The 20076-nt window shown below is 40.8% G+C and overlaps 1 protein-coding gene across 3 annotated transcripts in view; it reads left to right on the top strand.

Annotated features, from left to right (window-relative positions):
- Nucleotides 1-20076, top strand: part of aak1a (AP2 associated kinase 1a) — a 23456-nt gene extending 3380 nt beyond the window's left edge. The window contains exons 2-19 of one of the 3 annotated variants that reach the window (XM_086207170.1): nt 2160-2278; nt 2845-2950; nt 3513-3655; nt 4177-4298; nt 4382-4463; nt 4570-4702; nt 4954-5057; nt 5471-5550; nt 5629-5792; nt 6284-6474; nt 7200-7421; nt 7965-8152; nt 8433-8626; nt 8732-8800; nt 10960-11061; nt 11564-11731; nt 12104-12193; nt 17143-20076. In XM_086207170.1, the coding sequence (XP_086063296.1) occupies nt 2160-2278; nt 2845-2950; nt 3513-3655; nt 4177-4298; nt 4382-4463; nt 4570-4702; nt 4954-5057; nt 5471-5550; nt 5629-5792; nt 6284-6474; nt 7200-7421; nt 7965-8152; nt 8433-8626; nt 8732-8800; nt 10960-11061; nt 11564-11731; nt 12104-12193; nt 17143-17954 (3089 nt within the window). In that variant the 3' untranslated portion in view covers nt 17955-20076. The remainder of the gene's footprint in view (nt 1-2159; nt 2279-2844; nt 2951-3512; nt 3656-4176; nt 4299-4381; nt 4464-4569; nt 4703-4953; nt 5058-5470; nt 5551-5628; nt 5793-6283; nt 6475-7199; nt 7422-7964; nt 8153-8432; nt 8627-8731; nt 8801-10959; nt 11062-11563; nt 11732-12103; nt 12194-17142) is intronic. The other 2 variants (XM_086207171.1, XM_086207172.1) reach the window with 2 other exon arrangements.

Genomic DNA, 20076 nt, shown 5'->3' with positions numbered 1-20076 from the left:
ACAGTTATTTGGTCACACTCTCTCTTGAGATTGTAGAGGACTGCAAAATGTTGCTTAAGAAGGCGGCTAATCCTTCTAATTTCTTACATGCATCTCAGATTAGACTTTGCGAGACAGCAGGGATTCTGTCGGGTGAACGCTGAGGGAAAACACGCTGTCAGTCACACAAGGCTTGTGTTTCATGATTCTCATACAATGTGGTTTAGTGTGCTAGGGATTAAGCTTTAGAATAATAATAAAAAATTAAATATTGAATTGTTGAACTAGAGCTGCAACATAAACTTGGTTGAAAATTTTCCTGACAGAGAATATAAAACCATTAGACGGTTGATAATAATTTTAGTCATTTTTTTAAACTTAACTGCCAAGTAAATTTGTGGGTTTCAGCTTTGATCTTAAGGATTTGATACCTTTTTTGGTGCATTACAAAAAAAAACAAAACTGAACTCTGTTGGATCTTTGGACATACATGGACAAAACAAAGCATTTATAGATCTCACCTTTGACTCTAGCAAATTAAAGTGGCCATTTTTCATTATTCTTGAACATTTTGTTACATTTAAAAAATAAATAAAAAATGTTACTTTTAGAGCTGCAATACTTTGTCAGTTAATTACTGGATTGACAGAACATTCAGAGGACATTTCATTAAACAATTAATTTTTTGAGTCATATTTCAAGCAAGATTTCAGAGGTTCTCTGGTTCAAGCATTAGATGGGCTGCTTTTATTTGTATTACAGAAATGGAGCACCTTTTGCTTGTTTTGGTCAGTTGGTTGGACAAAACAAGCAAATGGAATGTATCACTATGGGCTCTGAGAAATTTACGTATGTTTTTTTCATACATTTTTAGTAACAGTAGCAGGCCAATTAGTTCATTTATTTACAGGAAAATATTCCAGGGAACAACAAAACTGATTACTCAGCTAACTCTCTTGTCAATTCTCCTCAGTGTGAAATTTCCAGACATAGAATTTTTAGCTGCTGACATCAGTGAAATTATGTGTTAACACCCATAGTGAGTGACCCAATTCCACCGTATTACATGCAGGCCAGAGTATGGGAATTGCATTTTTATATCTTAGACTGTTGGAGCTGTTAGGAAATTATTTGAAAATATTGCTGACTCCCTTCTTCTTTTGGTGCTTTATTCATTTCTTCATAAGGACTGACTAATGTGGCCCAAGGTAATCAAACGTCAGAGCAGGCTGGTCACGTGGTGCTGTCCTTGGCTTCGTGATGCCAGCTGGATGAGTCAGCCCAGTGTATGGCTCTAATACAAACTGTGAGACTGAACTGTGAGCTAAAATAACCACATAATTCAGACCTTTACAGCAAACACGGCCACGTTTTGTCAATTAAAATAAAATAAAACACTAGATATTGTAGTTTAGCTTAAAAATTGTCACAAAATCATTTTCACAGTAGTGCTTACACAAATAAAAGCATAAGATTAATTTTTGCATACATCTAGCTGTGGTTTGATTCAGGTATACGTATTCAAGCGAGATTAAATCTGTGTGCTATGTGTTGTGGGTTTTAGTTTGTATGAATGAATACAACCATTTTTCATTTTGGTTTTCTTTGTATGTCAGCAACACTGTGACCAAAGGTGGGAGGATGATCTGTCACTTCCTCCTGTGTCACATTTTCCCATTTCTTACATCCTTCCTCTCAGTGTCACAGCTGACTCACAGAATGCTGTTTCAAACTTCCCTTACCAGGTTACCAATCAAACACTATCCCCTCTAGCCCCCCCTTTCTTTCATTTTCTTATAATCATATGAAACACAGTACTGGTGATATAGATGCCTATGTTTTTATTCCATTGGAGATATCAGCACAACTGTGGGATGTTGGCTGTTGAGAAAAAAAAAAATATTGTGATATAATTCATACATGACACTCTTGCGTTTCATTAATCAGATTTACATTGGTGTCCAGTATAAGAATGTGCTTGAGTTTTCCTTGATTACACTGGTGCAGAACTACATAATAACTCACAAGAACTACCGGTACACAGTTAGTATTCTCTGATACACTAAATTGTTGCTGGTAAAGGCTGAATTCAATAGAAATACACCTGGTGGCATAATCATAAGTGATAGTATTATTCTTTGGTTATTAATTTGTCTTATTTTTTTTCTCTCATTTTGCAGGAGGTTTCGCCATTGTTTTTTTGGTGCGCACTCATCAAGGGGTACGATGTGCCCTCAAAAGGATGTATGTCAACAATGAACATGATCTACAAGTCTGCAAGCTTGAGATACAGATTATGGTCAGTAAGACAGAACAGAAATGGACTGCTGAGTCTAGCAAATTACATTTTCCTTTTAGATGTACTAGATTAGTGTTGTGTGAGCAAATTATACTCACCTATTTTGACGCTTGTCAAATTTTGTTGTGTACCTGTTGTACGATATCTTTGACACTTCATGTAAGTTTGTAGACAAAAAAATAATCATAAATAATTTCATCTAGGGATAGTGACACAGAATCACAGAAGGGCATGTCAATGATAGCATTTTTAGTCTTGTTTGTAAGTTAACAAGGAATTCCCATGAGCATGTTGAATTGGCACTTTGCCATCTAAACTCCCTTGCTGCTATTTCCTTACTGAACCCCTGAACTAACCAGTTCCTGTAACCACACCCTGGGTGGCATGACTACCGCATGGTAGTCTGCATGTGATAATTATTACTTCCTGTCTCTTGGTACACAATCAGCATCTTCACAGTTAAAAGATAAAAACCATGCATTTTCTTTTTTCTCAAGCTAAATGTTTTAGAAGTGCAGGGTAAATGAAAACCGCATTCACATTGTTGCCTTTGTTTGTTTACACAGAGGGACCTAGTGGGCAACAAAAACATAGTTGGTTTCCTGGACTCCAGCATAACTGCAGTTGGAGCTGAAGTGTGGGAGGTCTTGATCTTAATGGACTTCTGTCGAGGTACATTTACTCTCCCACCCCTCCTCCATTACTCTCAACTCCTCACAGCGTTCTGTCCTGTCCAGGCAAATTTTCAACTGATTGCTATCAGGAATTCCGTGTCAGTCGATACAGTACTAAGTGCTGTTATTTATAGAAATAACTTTGTGTTGAATTATTAATATCACTATTGTGGGCACTTTAAACTGCAAGTTAATTTATATATCATTATAAAAATGCATTTAAGGCTATCCCATGCCACTAGCACCAAACATCAAGGTTTTTTACATGTGCTGTAAATATTTCAGATTTTAAATAGTTTCTCATGAAAATGCTCCAAGAATTTGTAGAGTAGAATTCAGAGTAAATATTGTAAATAGTTGATATATTATTTCAGACTTGGTTATCATCTTTGGTCCAAAAATAAATTGCATCTCACAGATTCAACTCTGCTTGAAACATTATTAAAGTAATTGACATTAACTTTCAAAGCCTTTCATAAAATATGGCCATTATTCTTCAGGTAGAGACTGTGAACTTGCCATCAGCTGGTCTTTTATCAGCTTTCATTTGTGTTCCGCAGGTGGACAGGTGGTGAACCTAATGAATCAGCGGCTACAGACAGGTTTCACAGAAGCAGAGGTGTTACAGATCTTTTGTGACACATGTGAGGCCGTTGCTCGTCTCCACCAGTGTAAGACTCCAATCATCCACAGAGATCTTAAGGCAAGTCTCCTATTCATTTTCAAAGACAGTTTTTCCTTTAGGATTTTGTTCTGCTCCTGGGGTTCTCTTGTACCTGGACTGCGGTTGCAGCCATTGTACTCAGAGTGAATATCAATAAGTAATTTGAAAATATGAAATAAGAAACGACACAAAATTTAAAAGCATTGGAACTTCCAATTCCCAAGAAAGGTCTACATTAGATTTATGACATGTTATTTAATTGTAGAATTGTTCACACCTGTGTTCTTATCCTATTGTCCTTGTAGAGTGGGCACATTTATCAATTATTCTTTATTTGTGAAGGAAAATGCCCCTTCAATCTCTAAATACAGGTATTACACTGCAGGATCTTCAGCTGGGAGAGCCAATCAAAACGCAAGACATAAATGCGAAATTTGTGACCTCATGACATCCCATGGAATTCCGAAGAGATAGAAGTAATTTTGTGATGGTGTTTAAAGTCTTTAGTTTTGACACTGATGGATTAACATCTCTTACTCATCTTTATTTTCCTCATGTAGGTGGAAAATATCCTTCTCCATGATCGGGGACATTATGTGCTCTGTGATTTCGGAAGTGCAACGAACCGTTTCCAAAACCCGCAGACAGAGGGAGTTCCAGTTGTAGAGGAGGAAATCAAAAAGTTGGTTTGAGCGTTTTAGTTTATATCACTTAATGTTTCTCTAACAATTCAGAAACTCATCAGTGCACTTTTGTTAATATCAGGTACACAACTCTGTCATACCGTGCTCCAGAAATGGTCAACCTCTACGGTGGAAAGGTCATCACAACAAAGGCAGACATTTGGGTGAGATGGAGATTCACCAACATTGTGTCACATTCTGATGACTGTATGATTAAATGAATTCTGTATGCTAAGTTAACATAAAATGTTGATGCTCTTGTGTGTCCAGGCTATGGGTTGTCTGCTCTATAAATTGTGCTACTTCACACTTCCTTTTGGGGAGAGCCAAGTGGCAATCTGTGATGGTAGTTTCACCATCCCAGATAACTCCCGCTACTCCCAGGACATGCACTGTCTCATAAGTAAGTATTACTCCTCATAATAAAACTGTACTGTATATTTTGTGTGTTTACATGTACTTTAAATAGATTCATTTGATAATTAAAAATACACAAACAGCATTGCTTCATGTGAAGAGAGTCATCATGTGCATTACCATCTGGGGAGGATTAAAACATTTAGGCTGTAGGCTTATTTTCGCTTTGGTCAATGTTATTGGGAATTTTTATGAATCTGCGTCAACCTAAACAGCCTGTGTTCGCCGATTTCTCAGGATACATGCTGGAGCCAGACCCAGATAAGAGACCAGACATCTACCAAGTATCGTACTTTGCCTTTAAACTTAGTCGACGAGAGTGTCCAGTTCAAAATGCACATGTAAGTTGTGATGGTTGGAAGAATTTCAGAAACAGGAGTATATTGAATGAATGATGTTGAATATTACTACTTTCTCATGAACATTATTATACATTATTGCTTTCCGTGAATAATATTGATAGAAGGAAAATTTTCTAGCCTATGCCAATTGGCTGCCCTCCATTCCTCATATCCTTACCCTTAACATAGTTGTGCAGGAGCTCTGTACTTGTTCCTGTCCTCTGATTCAGCTAAAGTTGGACCCCTTTTTTAAGAATTTTAATTGGTGATAATTGTGCATGCATGGAAGGCAATCATTCTAAATTGGAGCTGTGGAGCTGCAAATGTTTAATTTATCTTGCTGATGAGCAATTAAATGTTTTGGTCTAGGTGTCCTTGGTCAGTAAAAATTTGAAATCTCTTAACTGTTGTAGAATTTGCCCATTCCTGCTAAACTTCCTGAACCCATTAGAGTCAGTGACGCAGTGGCCAAAAAGAGCCAAAGTAAAGCAAGGTGAGTGGCAAGCCAGTTTGTTGAGTGTTATAAGAAAAGTGAACATTAGTCATCATTGCTTTATTTTCTTCTCCTCAGGCTCACAGACCCCATTCCAACCACTGAAACATCAATAGCACCTCGACAAAGGCCCAAGGCGGGCCAGTCTCAGCCCCAGCCTATATCAGGAATTCTCCCCATACAGCCAGCTCTGACCCCACGCAAGAGGCCTAATGTGGCTGCTGGAGTACCCCAGGGCATAGGTACTAGTTGCTCTGTGATACCTTTGCATGTCAGGGTCAGAACCATTCTCACTTGCTAGGGGTTTGCAATGATTGTGACGGTATTACAATATTTATACATCCAAATTGACAACTAGTATTGAGTTAAGTATAATTTGGTTGACAAATACATCCATCTCTGAACCCCTGGCAAAGACAGAATAGGTATAGTGTTTCATTATCTACACCAGCATACTCTCATGTTTCTATGTGCAGCTCTGACACACTCTTTTTCTTCTCATATATTTTTGAAGGATGACATGTGATTCTCATTTTACAACACCTCAAGTTCCTGACATGTTTGATGAAAATCACAAAATCAAGAATTTATTGTAGACTTTTTCCCAGATCACCAGAAAGATGGTTGCATCTGATATAATACTGTTAATGCGGTTACCATTTACTAGAAGGTCTTAAGTTTCCTCTCCTTTGTGCGAGCAGGTGACATCACCCGGTATTCTTCTCCCTTCTAGGTGTAAGTGTTGGTATCTCACCCTCAGCCTCAACTGCTGTCCAACCTGCTCAACAGGCTCCTGCTGTGCAGCCTACACCGCAGCCTGCGCAGACAGCCAATATGCAGTCACAGGCCACACCGCAGCATCAGCAGCTCCTCATGAAGCAGCAGCAAGCTGCATCTTTCTTAAGCCCACAGAGTAACCAGCAGGTAGGCAGCCCGAACATGCAAGAATGGAGGTGTTATTTAGCTGTACTGTGTATGCCATTGATGGTTTGTGTGGAGCAGTTCACTAAGGGCCCAAGGTTTGACAGTTTCAGTATAGAAACATTGTGACAGCGTGTGACTAACAGTGTTGACTTTAGGATGAAGTATTTCTTTTTCATGCTCCAGCACTACATTTGAAGCACCAACATCATAATGGAAATCTGACTTTTAATACACTAGAAAGCAGCCGCCATGGCATGTTTTCAGGTTGCCCGTCTGTCTGTTCAATTGCTATCAATTCAAGTGTACACAGTAATTGCAGGTATTATACATCAGTCTGGACACAGTGAGTTAATTCATTTCGTCTGTCCACACTGACATAGTCTTGATAATCAGTTTGTTTAGCTATTCTGGCATTTACCAGGAATTTTAATGAAACCAAAAGCTGCTGCATTTCAGTGTGGTTGAAATTCTACCATGGGCTCATTTAATTATACAAACAGAACCACGCTATCATGTGTTTGGGCAGCTTGTGACAATTTTCACATCATCTGCACCCTTAGTTCCTGATTCCGGACCCAGCCCCATGTTTTCTTTTAATTCCTACTGTATGCTGTCAAAAAGAAAGAGAGATGGCTTCACACAGAGCAAAAAAATAAATAAATCATGACAGATTGGGCCCAAATTTGAGCTTTCCTCATTATTGGCTGTGTGGTATCCCTATGTAGACTCACCTGGCACAGAGCCCTCATCACGTACAGCAGCAACAACAAACAGCTTCTCAGGCATCCACTCTGCTACAGTCCAAAGCTAAGCCTGTTTATCCTGCTGTTGCCCTGCAGCTGCAACACCAGCAGCTGCAGCACAAAGTCCATGAATCTGCAGCCCCCCATCTGACCCCCATCCCTGAGTCTGCAGTCATTGGGCCTGCTGCTGACCCAGATGTTGTGGTAACAGCCGACTCATGCTACCATCTGCTGCTCTTTTGGGACCCAGAGTTGATTATTAGCTTATCTTTAATGAATCACATCTATCTTTGCACTGTCGTCCTCCTCTGAGGCACTGGAAATAGTTTCACGTGGCAATGAGAAGAATAATGCTTACTTTATTGCTGGCTTTATGAGAGAGATGCCCCATTTACATGCTACATTATAAATAGAGTACAAATCATTTGACAACTGAATGATTAACTCACTCTGCACCCTTTATTTTTACTGTCTAAATGATTTTTCCTTAGTTTCACAATCCTGGCGTTATGGTTTATCTGAAATCATCAGGTGCATTTATTTCAACCCAATCATACCACTTAAATTTCTTCTTGTCTATAACCATTTTTTGTTTTCATTCACCTGTGGTATCAGAGGGATTCATCTTTTTCTGTTTTCATTTGATCTTGCTCTATTATTTTTGCTTTGGTGGTACTCATTTTTCTTTTTATACACTCAACATAATGTAGTCCGTCATTGCCTTGCATCTTGTCCTTTTGCAAATAGACTACTGGCCGGGGTATTCACAAAGTCGGTTCCCTGACACCTCCCTCATCACCAAAGACAGCCCCTAAGAGTGGCCATAGACGCATCCTGAGCGATGTCACTCACAGTGCCGTGTTTGGGGTCCCAGTTAGCAAGTCCACCCAGCTACTTCAGGCAGCCGCAGCTGAGGCCAGCCTCAACAAGTCTAAGTGAGTAGAATTAACTCCCTTCAGTGATCTGAGGATGAACTGTCCTTTCATGGCACTGAGTGAAGGGTAATAGACAGTCTATTCATATGGCAGAATCCCTAAGGAGAATAAATAATTCTTTTACACCCCACATAATCAAGCTTTTGAACAATCATTCAATTCAGTCCGTAAATAATGCTCCACTCACTTGTATTTGCATGCATCTGTATAACCGCAGACCTAACAACCATGATTAAAGTGTGTCCTTCCCTTCGTTTATGTGTACACCTCTGCACTGCAGATCAGCCAGCACTACCCCGTCTGGTTCCCCCTGCTCATCCCAGCAGAGTGTATATCATCCAGGTGATGCTGACACTCCATCAGTCGCACCTGCAAACAACCCTCAGCCCAGTTGGAACCCCTTTGGGGATGATAATTTCTCCAAGCTAACTGCAGAGGAGCTACTCAACAAAGACTTCACAAAACTAGCTGAAAGTATGTACAATATGTCCATTACACATATTTAAAGTTGCATCTGTGGTCGAGAGTTTTAGGTTCCAAAACTGCATGTTTTTTTTTGTTTGTTTTTTTTGAGCACAGCCGCTGCACCAGGAGAGAAGGCTATGGGCTCCAGTGAGAATCTTATTCCAGGACTGCATTCATTTTCAGGTAGGGCTTTGCTTCAATTTTTTGCGAACTTTTCAAATGGACATTCTCTCATTGTCTTCATTTGGTGATTTCATGTCGAGGGAGATGGAATTAAGCTGCCTTACCATGTCAGGTGTTGATGTCTAGCTGCACTTCTGTAGCTGCCATAAATGTAGTTAATTTGTTCTCTTCCATATGTATTCACTGTGCAATCTTAAGCTGAAAGAACTGCTGACATCCTGGGTGCAAGTTTAACATTTTCGAGGGTCCCAGACTCTCTTAACTCTCTTACCCTTGCTGACACTCCAGGTAACGATTTGCCATATCTTTGATCTTGGCTCATCAGCAAATATATCTCAGGGATTATGAGTCTTAATTTTGGATTTACTGAGGTGTTTTCCCAAAGCTGAGTTTACAACTGTGAGTTTCATGGTTTGCATTTACACTCTGTGCTATCTTGTTGACATAATTGAGCAGCCTCACAGTGACTCCTTGTCAGGTTCCATGAATAGAGGCTGTGGCTGCAGCAAGATCGTATCTCATTTACAGATCTGTGCTGTTGCTGTTGCCTGGTAATGCGGAGGACAAATACTCTTTTGTTAATTGGATTTCCTTACTGTCGGAGGAGGATGCTTAGCAGTGCCCCTGAGAATAGGGAGAAAGTTGAGCGCATTGCACTGTCTTGCTAAAATGATGAGCCAACCTTTTATGTTAGTCTCAGTTTAGCCTTTAGCCCTATTGGAAGCAAATACTTCTTAGCTGTGCAACCTTCTTTTGTGTTGTTGCTGTTTAAGGCCTGAACTGAGAGGATAAAAATGTTGAAGCTGTTACATAATCAGGGTGTAGTTAATCTTCTCTACCCAGCCTGAGCTGTCTCTCTAACTCTTTCTGTATAACTGAAATAGAAGGCACACAAGCAGACACAGTTGTTGAATTTACTTGATGGAGCAAAGAGAATCCCATCTGAATTATTGTCTTGACAGAAGACTGACACAGAGCCACATTTAGGATAAGGAGGCCTGTGCAGAATTACAATACTGTGCATATATAGTATTTATAATATCATGTGTACTTTATTTCCTCTCCAGGAATATTTAGCTTTTTGACTCTTGTAAATAAGTCTTTATCAGTTTTAACTTCTTTCCAATAGCAAAGGGGGCAAAAGGTCACATCTGCTGTTCCATTTTCTGAGCCAACTCATTCCTTGTCTAAGACCCCCCTTCACACACCCCTGTTTCTCCCAATAGCTGTTCCCTGTAAGTATGAGCTGCTGTGAAAGGCATTGAATTTGTCATTTCATGCATGGACCATAGTTCACCCTAATCAAATTAGCCATTTTTACTGGTGTTTGTGCTTTGAGTGTAACTTATTTAACAATCATGTTCTGACCAAAGTTGTCTGCCCAGGTAATAAAAAAAAAAAAAGTTGATAAGTTGGGCATGGGGGCCAGTCCATTCACACTCTTTTAGGGTGGTATGTTTGCAATTAAAGTTTGATTGTGATGAGTATATTTGTTTCACATCATGCTGTTTAAGACTAGCAGTGTTTTATCCAGTGCATGGATTTTCACTCATGGATAGTGGCAAGCAGAACTAAATTAACTAAAACATCAGACAGTAGAGAGACATACCAAGCCCCACCTGATTTACGTTTCTCTTTTTACAGGCCACACAGCCCAATGATATCCATGATTACAGTAAAACATTACCAAACTATATTTATCTCAATCGGTTTTCCACATTACAAGATATAAGTTTTTTTGTGTCTTTTATTATTTGTATGCAAAAATGTCCTTTTTTGCCTTTTTATTGCCATCTTATCTTTTAGTGAAATCCCTCCATCTTCTGTCTCTGGCTCTAAAAGGACCTTATTGAGGGACTGAAGTCCACTGAAATTTGTCTGCGCCCCAACCCTCCAACCCTGGCTGACCTATTCTGTAGTTCTGCTGAGAACAGCACCAGTAGTACCAGCTCTGCTGTTGTCCCCTGCCTCACTCTAAGATTCCCTCTCTTCTCTGCATGTGTTTGTTTTGCCTTCTTTCTCTCACATGGCTAAGATGAAACACCTACTTCAGGAAAGGAGGGAAATCTATTGCAGTTAAATCCCTACCATTTGTGCTCTTGTGCAGTGTGAATAAAATCATTAAGCTATATGTCTTTCCTGCTGTTGTCTCCACATAGCAAAGACAGAGGTGTGTGTGGATTCCTTGATTCCTGGTTTGGAAGCCCCCCAAGGCCAGCGACATTCAGGCCAGCCAGAGCTCATCTCTGCCAGCATGCCAGGTTAGCTTCCGAGACCAGCGTTGGAAACAAAACGAGGAATTCTCATCATAGAAATCATGATGGAGGCAAAAAGACTAAAGAGCACTTTAGGGGAGGAAGCAAAGAAGTAGAAAATTACAACCTTCCACTGTGCTTGTCAATGAGTTACTGTTAACAACTGTGTTTTTACACACCTACTACTGCTGGGAGTCTGGATTCTGGTGTTCGCAGGAATGAGATCAGTCATAAGCACGACAGATGTCACGGTAGAATAAAGTGAATTTTATTTAAAAACATTTGTATCTTTTTTTCAGTATCGGTTGATTGATTTTAAATCATGTTACAGTAATGCTAATCATCAGATTAACCAGGAGGCCGCTCAGCAAAACTTCATAATGTTGCTCTAATGCTCTGATGACTGCTTGCATGGAAAGTGGTAAGACTGAATTGTCTTACAAATTGAATGCATTCAGCTAACAGTCCTGGCACCCTCTCATTCTGGCTTTGCCTCATCCTGTCTCAGACTCTCTAACTGGAGAAGACTCTCTGCTGGGCTGTGATCTGTTATCTCATACTTCTCCTCCTGGAAACCAGTGTGTTTCTGCTCTCACATCCTCCTCTACATCTGCTCCTCCTGGCTCCGGCTCTGGTTCTTGTCTTGAGGAGCTGCCGCCTAGCCAGACTCCTTCTGGTAAGCCCTCCCTTTGCAGCACCCTTCACTAACCCATTATTTGCTTGTTGGCTGTTTTGGTCAGTGAAGCCGTTATAAACCACAGATCTTTCCTAAAACAGCAGGGCATGTTCTGGCAGGAGAACTGGCACGTTGGTACATGTGATGTGAAAAGGGTATTGAATACACTCAGTGAAAGCTTCAGACCCTTGACTCATTTATGGAAGAGCCAAAAGCCACCCTAAATTGCACAGCTTTTAAATACTGTTACTGCCCTGGCTCCATCTATTTTTAATCTACCTGCATCCTCCTTTCATTTGTTGCTCTTTTCTTTTGCTGAGTTAACTTCTTTCCCCTTCCATCATTCCTTCACTTCCTCTTCCTTCACCGCAGACTCTGCTTTCCTCATGTCGTGTGGGGAGAAGGGCAATGGCGACGAGTTTGACCCTATTCCAGTGCTCATCTCCAAAAACTCAAATCAAGGTAAGATTGTAGAAATCCTGAGATGAGCACTCACTCCTGCTGAAGCCCAGATCCCGAGCCCCTCTCCTCAGCCCTTCATTCAAAGCCCCCGTTAGCATAACTGGCTCTGTAACTGCTGATGTGAGAAGTCTTGTATGGGCGTGCTCGGCACATTAATGCTTTTCATCCCATCGAGCTCTCCCATCAGTGAAGTTTTTATCCTTTGTTTCTAATGTTATACTGCCAGGGATCCTCCTCCATGCAGGTGTTTGGCTCTTGTAGTTTATGGTGAAAGTCTCCTCATGCTAGTTTGGCATTCCCTGACTCTCCCCCTGTAATGATGCAGCTGTGTAAAGATGATCCCGGCTCACTCTCTGCCTGTTTCTCTTTCTCTTTCCCTGCCCCCATTCATGCATCTCTCTGCTCTGCCATGATTTCTCCCTTCATCCTCATTCACACCCCGCTCTTAAATTCATCATATGATCTTTGTTAATATTAATTATTCTTTTGCTTGTCTTTCACAATCTCCCCTTGGCTCTTCCATGTCCATCCCTGTGTCTGTCTCTCTCTTTCTCTGGCACATTTCAGGTGGTCACTCGCGCAGCAACAGTGGCAGCTCAGAGTCCAGCATCCCCAACTTGGCCCGCTCACTTCTGCTGGTGGATCAGCTCATCGACCTCTAGAGGGTGTGGGAGAGGTCGAAGGGGCAGTGTGCAATCCTATCAAGGGAAAGGGAGGGAGGGGGGAGGGAGGGTTAGAGATGTGAAAGCTGAGGCACCTAATGTAGCACCTTATGAAGTGAAATGGAGGAGCCAGCATAGATTCAGTGGAAACTTTGTCTTTATGTGCCACCTTGGCCTCGACTCCATCTCTAGTTGCCTGATAAGCTGGTTTCATTTTGCTCAACTGGCTGCTGACATTCCCATGCTGGTAAACATCTTTCATTAATGCCTGAGCATATCGTCTGCCACTGTCCTGGGTACACCACGGTCTTCCTCACTCTTTCCCCATACTTGCATTAATCCCTCATTGAGTGTCCTGCCATGGTGGGTGACTTTCATCATGTTAGACTGCTTAATCACAGCTGCATCGTGTTCACTTGTTCAGGGTTGAAGCTTTATTTAAATCAGCCACCTTCAGGCATGCTCTTGTGTGTCAGGGGTCTGACTACAAAGTGAAAATGCTGTTGGCCTCCAAGATAGTGTGATGCACTTTCTTATGAGAGCTTTGAACGTGTAAAGTCTGCTTACATGCAGCCTGTCTGAGGAAAGACAGCTTGAGAGAGCTGCGTGCATCAATATAACCAGTTTGGCTTTAATCCAATGATGACACTATCTGTTTTGACAAGTCTGAAACTGCTGGGCTTTTTTTCAGTGCTGTGGCTTGACCTTTTCATACATGTATTTGTCTCAATCTCCACGAATTCTGAAATTGTTCACAGGTCAATTGATATCCATTTTAAACATGTGAAACATCCTAAGTATGAGGAGCTGCAGGTCCGGCACGACTGTATGCTGAATACGAAGCAGGGTATTTCCGTCTCCTAAATCTACAGCTGTAAATCTGTCAGTTATGACGATGTCAGGAAATCCTGAAACCGGTTGAGTCAGTGTTAACATGGCAGGATATTTTCCCTGTCAGAATTATCTATGAAATGCACTACACATGGTACAGGGGGTTTGCATTTTGTAAATACATCTTCACGTGCGGGGTCACCTCATAGTCTTGACCCGCTGTCAAAGATGAGCACAGCAGAAATCAAAGGGAATTAACATATTTGACTTGTAGCCATGCCAAAGCTAAAGCAACGACTTCTATCATGTGTTGTGCTCTCAGGATCAGTGAAGATGACCAAATATTCAGCGGCACTCCTCTGTTTTGTGTAGATACTGTACTAACAAAGAGGCTTTACATGATCATGATTTCTCCCACTGACAGCCTCGCTCTCTCTGATCTAACCTATTATTTCCTTCTACACACCTGGAAGACATTTCTGTCAGTTTGAAGAGATGCCTAGAAACCTCTGTATCTACATAAAATCACTGTAAAAGTTATTGCATTTGTCAGCACTGGTAAGAGTAACTTTCTAGTGTATGATATTTAAAGGAAGTTCATCTATCCTGAATACATGTGACTATAGATAGCGCTATAGAATGAATGTGTAAACAATATATGTGAGATGTATAGGGATACATAGTTTAAAGAAAAACTGTTTGTATATAAAAAGTGCGGACCTTTTTCTGAAGTTCTCTTACTCTCCATTCAAGCTTTTGTTTTTAGATGTCATCATGTATAAATGGAACTAAGTGCTTCTGACTTACCTGACTGGGGTAGTCGTTTTTGCTCCCTGATACTTGTATGCTACATTCATGACTGGAATCGATTTCTTCTGTATCAGACAGTAGCATAGAGCTCATGACGGACTTTACTTCCTGATGTCTCTGGTGCATCTTTCTCCTCTCATCGGTTCATTTGGCTCCTGTGTATAAGTTGAAACAGTGAAGTTATACATCTGACATTTTGGTGTGACATTTTTACGTAGGTCCTCTTTTTTTAGACCATGATTTTCAAAATTACGAGACTGCTAGCAGTCTCGGAATTTTCTATTTATCGAGTAAATTTATTATGCAAACAACATAGCACAGCTAACACTGGTATGTGCTTTCAATTTTTGGGGGGGGGGCGGCGGCTGTTAATGGTGCATTCTCCCCTCCCCTCCCCTATTACTAAATATTATAAAACTTAGTTGTAGACATCAGTTGTGTAAGAATTGGCGCAGGTAAATAAATCAATGCTCCCTTCTTCCTCATCATCTAATGTTGAGTTTGCAACTGCATCTGTGTGACTTACCTATCAAACCCGACAACTAAGCTTCATGCTCCGCTGCTGCATCCTGTTGTAGCCTCAGCTGTATCGTTCTACTTGTGTTTCTGTGTGACACCAGTTTACTGACTGTGTGCGAGTGGGATTGAAATGGTGATAAGTATAAGAACTATTTTCATCAAATGGTTGATTTGGCAGCCAATGTTCCCTCATGTCAAAGCAGGATCATTATCGAGTGTTTACTTCTATTTTTAATGAATTGAGTTTTAACAAGAGAGATTCTGAATAAAGTAAATTGATGTGAATTTACATGCCTGTATGAGTCACATCTTCAAATGTGTTCCTGAAAGTAGACGAGAGACAGACATTTATACTTTCCTTCTTGTGAAATCTTTTTTTACTGAAACATTGAACATTAGGACCCTTGTGCCTTAGATTTCAGTTTCAAATTAATTGTGTCTTGCACCCTTGAAATACATTTGTAGCCCTCATTACACACATTGTTACACATTCATCTGTTGGATAATGCATCCCTTTGTCTGTCTGGATGAGCTTTACCTTGAGATTCAAAGGATATCACCGGTGTTTCCTAAGCTTTCTTTCAACCTTTATATGTCATCATCACTCCTGATCTTCCTTCTATGCTTTGTGGAAGACATGTATTTTAGAATGATATTACTACACGAGAGTGAACTGTTGGTTAGCAGTGGTGGACAGCTATTGACTTAAAGTACTTTTTTTTTTTTTGCTTTGAGTTTCTTTACTTAATTACTCAGTGGTGGGTGTACCTTTTCTTACCATTATCCCATCACATATTCTACTTCAGTACTTTTGCGTAAAACTGGTGCATCACATAGAAATCACCCTTCATCAAGTTGTGTATATGTGCACAAAAGAGAAAAAATAAGAACTAAAGATTAACATGTGGAACGGATAAAGAAATGTACAACCACGCTGCCATTTTCTCACTGTCCCAATGACAATGTCCGTCATCTCAAATAGCATTTACAGTTTCTTAGTGACACATCTTTCCAGGTTAAAACTCTTAAAGTTTTTCTAAAACACAATAAAAAAACAAAAACAAATTTAAACTTCAGAAAACCACATCTGAGGATACAGTATATAGGTAGTACTCACCAACTCGGAAAATGACGGAGACAAAACCTTAATATCTTGAATTTATTTTTGCCATCAATCAAAACCTGTCAGTGTTTCAGCTTACTCCGCCTTGTTGCTGACTTTTTTTGAAGTTGGTGATTGCTAACTATACATCCTCAAACTTTCATTTGTTGTACTTCAATACACTTGAAAGGTACAACTTTATTAATTGACTCGAATAAATTCTGGGATGAGATTTAAATACTTCGCTTTGTCCACTTCTTTTTGTAACATCCTGCAGACACTTGTTTACCCAGTTTGGAGTGAACTGGCAATCACAAGAGCACTGTTGGTCTTTGCAGTGCCTGATCTGGAGTAAAATTTTACAATGTGGTTAATAAACTGTTGTCAAATCTTGAAAGAAAATTACTCACGCAAAACAAAAACTGGTGTTTCCCTTTAATGGCTTCAACTAACCTCTCCCCATGAGCTGCCAGTTAACAGCTGCTGTTGATGCCGCTGAGGTAAGATTGATCGTCTCTGCTCATCTGTGCAAAACTGTCTGTCCCTAACTCCTCCTGCCTTTGCTGCAAAGGTTCTCTGTCTTGTTTCCACAGACCTACCAACTCCTTCTCATCTCACTTAAGAATTATCAAATCTAACAGCAACCATTGTTGAGAGATTACCTTGGAAGGTAGAGTGATGTGAAAACTGCAGCTGCGTGAGATCGATTTGTGGAAACAAGGTTATTTGATGTTGTAATGATGAAGCCGCACAGCCTTACCTGTCGTATGTGATGTGATCAGACTAGACTGTCTGTATTGTTGTCTTGTCGTGGTTCCTCACTGTCGGGTCGTTCTGATTGAGCCCTCAGTTGTCAGATGATCCATCGGTATGTCATGTCTGACTGAGGTTTGCTGGTCTGAAATATGGCCAGCTGGACCTCAGGTGGTAGTGTTATAAATACGTTCCTTGTTGATGTTCGAGGTAGACCGTTGAGTTTTGGGGACCTCTGATTTGTGCTTCTATATGTCTTCTCTCTAATACAGAAACACAAGGGGAGAGTAATGGCTACTCTGCACTTGGACAAGAGCCCGAAGCTCCTGGAGATATTCGAGTGGGATGCATTCATTCCAGTGAAGAAGATGAAGAAGAAAAAGAAGCCGATAAAGACGAGCAGCAGGATGAGGAGGTCACTGAAGGTCATGAAGCAGCCCATGACAGCAGTGGCTCTAGACCCCTACTGCAAGACTCTGAGGATGAAGAAGACCAAGGCTCTCAGTTAACCCTCCACTCTTCGTCCCACTCAAGCACAGTACCATCACAACCATCTTCTACCCTCCATCAACCTGCACCAAACACCTTTGCTCAGAATCATTCCCAGCCATCAAAAGGGGCAGATGTTGCTGCAGATGTCTTTACAAAAGCCCCCTTCTCTATCACACAGGAAGAGGCAGGTGATGTGTTTGCCAATGCACCATTTCCCCGTGGCCCGTTCGCTGCCCAGCAGCAACTTGACGTATTCTCTCAGGCTCCTTTTGGTAAAAGAAAGGATGTCACAGGACCTCAATCCAAGACCTCCTACCCTCATGCAGCTGGAACGCCTGAACATGCTGTGTTGGGACAGGTTACCTCACAACCTTTCCGCCCACAAGCTCTGGCTAAATATTCCCGACACTATGAGGGACCTGTACCCCCACAGCCCAAAGCTGCTCATGGAGTCGTTTCTAACGCTAGCAAGCAGGCTGCTGTGGGGTCCCTCCCTGCTAGACCTCCTCATTCATGGAACTCAGAAGTCAGTGCTGTAGACCCCTTTGTATCTGCCCCGTTTCACCTCAAAGCCCCCCAAGAAAAGCCCTGAATGCACACGCAGAGGTGAGGGCAGAGGGTGTCAGCGCCACTGAATTATTATGCAAACTGCATGCCATCACCAGCGTTGCAGCTGGACTGCGGGCTGGCCTGCATGGATCGCATTCTTAAAGCAACATTATGCAACCATTTTACCTTAGAATAACAGCTTCAAATTCATTCTGATGGTACACTGACTTGTGTTAAGGAGAATGGGGGCCCTTTCTTTCCCACCCCACGCCTCAAACACCCAGCCTGCACTATATAATGTGGGTGGAAATCCTGCAAGAAGTGGCGTGCATGTGCGAGCAAATGTGATGTTACCCTGAACTTAACCAAGTGTTTTGTGCCTAAACCTTACCAAACCTTAAACCATCATAGAATATAGGTATTTATGCCCTATGCTCATGCATGTGACTCATCACTACAAGATTTGTATAGGGCAGCAACACCATCTCTAGTGAAACTGACTGTCACATGGTAGGATGGGGAGGGACCTCACACCAGTAAAACCAAAATCTCACCACGTCTGAAAATGTTGGTCCTTTCGTCTGTCTTAGAACTTCGTGTCCCTCCATGTTCCTTGCCCGATATCAGCTGAATGTGTGCACCAGCGTCCTGTTATTATCACACTTGTGGCAGCAGAGGTCACAGCTGCTCAGCAAAGGTTTCATTTTGTTGCTTAAACTGGCTCAAGTTAGTTCTGGTAGAAAAACTGACAGTCACCAGACTCCCTTTGGTACGAGTATCTACACAAAGACAGCATGGTGGTCAAGCATTTAATTGTTTCCTTGCCTACCTCAGTTACTCATGTCGATGATAAAATATGACTCAGTGAGGGAGTTCAATGATTGCAGCTTTGACAAGTTATTTACTCTTTTTTTATATATATATATGTATCAGCTTCACTGTGACTTGATGATCTTTATGTGGCATTGTTCACTGTCCTTCCTCCTGCGTTTTAGTTCTCAGAGAGGATTCTGGAATCACAAGATCATGACATCACTGAGGGCCGACAGAGGGAAAGAAACTTACGTAAAAAAAACCCATCCAGGAAATCATCTTTCGTAACAGAAAGTTTGGGATATTTTAATTTCTTTAGAGATAAGCATGTACATTTTCTAATCAACGCAGATGCTGGATAATGATGCATAGACAAGGGTCGTATTTCACAGTGTCTTGTTTCATTCCAAATATGTGATTTCCTCATGTATGATGTTCTGGGTCACCTGTGCTGTCTCCTGAAAATGGAACATAACTGTTTTGTTTCATGTAGCATATGGAACTTAATGTAAATGTTAGATATAGAAAATAGTATAGCAGTTCCCATACGCACGTAGAGGATTCGTTTTTATTCCAAAAGCCTTACGTTCATATGTTCTCGTACATCCGAATGTGTCAATATCACTTTTGCCTTCTTTGCCCTCCAAAAGAACTGCTGCATTTACATCATTTCATAGCACTTGAATTCAGCACCAAATACAATCATGTCTACAGTTTTCATATGCACAAAGACTTTAACCTCTTTGAACATAAAATATGTAACTGACTCACTGATGAATAACTGACTCCTGCTACTTCAATATCACTCTCCTGCAGTCACATGAACGCCTACGGCACTTACGCAGAGCTGTGTCAGTCAGGGAATGTTTAAGAGAGGGGCGACTGGTTGATGACTTTCCTTTAGAATTTATTTCCATCACCATTTGGAAATATTTTATTTATGTGCTTTGTGAAATCACGGAGCACTTTTTGATTGTCACCATTGCACTTTTAAGAAAAGACATCCTGCCTGTTTCAACCCAAAGTTTAGTTCAAATGTTTCTCTGTTGTAATGTAAAATCTTTTGTTTTTGTTTCTTTTTCAAGTGTACAATCTTTTTTCTTTTCATAAATGTTCACTTTTACTACCCGTCATCTTGTATAAATGAAGGTTGCACATACGGACACTGGCACAGTCGGTGTTTATTAAGAATGTGTTCTGATTGTAACACAGCTGGAAAATGTATTTCGACCAATGTTGTATAGGAACTGTGTGGAGCTGATAAACTGGTGGATGAAAAGCACTCAAAATACTTGTCATGCTGCACAACCTGTCTTTTGAAATATGTTGTAAGTCTTAAAAAAAAAATTAAA

The sequence above is a fragment of the Aulostomus chinensis genome, chromosome 6 (assembly GCF_037954235.1).
Source record: "Aulostomus chinensis isolate RoL2024-O1b breed Wild chromosome 6, RoL_Achi_v1.0, whole genome shotgun sequence".
In the NCBI taxonomy this organism is placed as follows: Eukaryota; Metazoa; Chordata; class Actinopteri; order Syngnathiformes; family Aulostomidae; genus Aulostomus; species Aulostomus chinensis.
The sequence above is the reverse complement of the archived record's forward strand: the minus strand, read 5'-3'. Positions and strand labels throughout refer to the sequence as shown.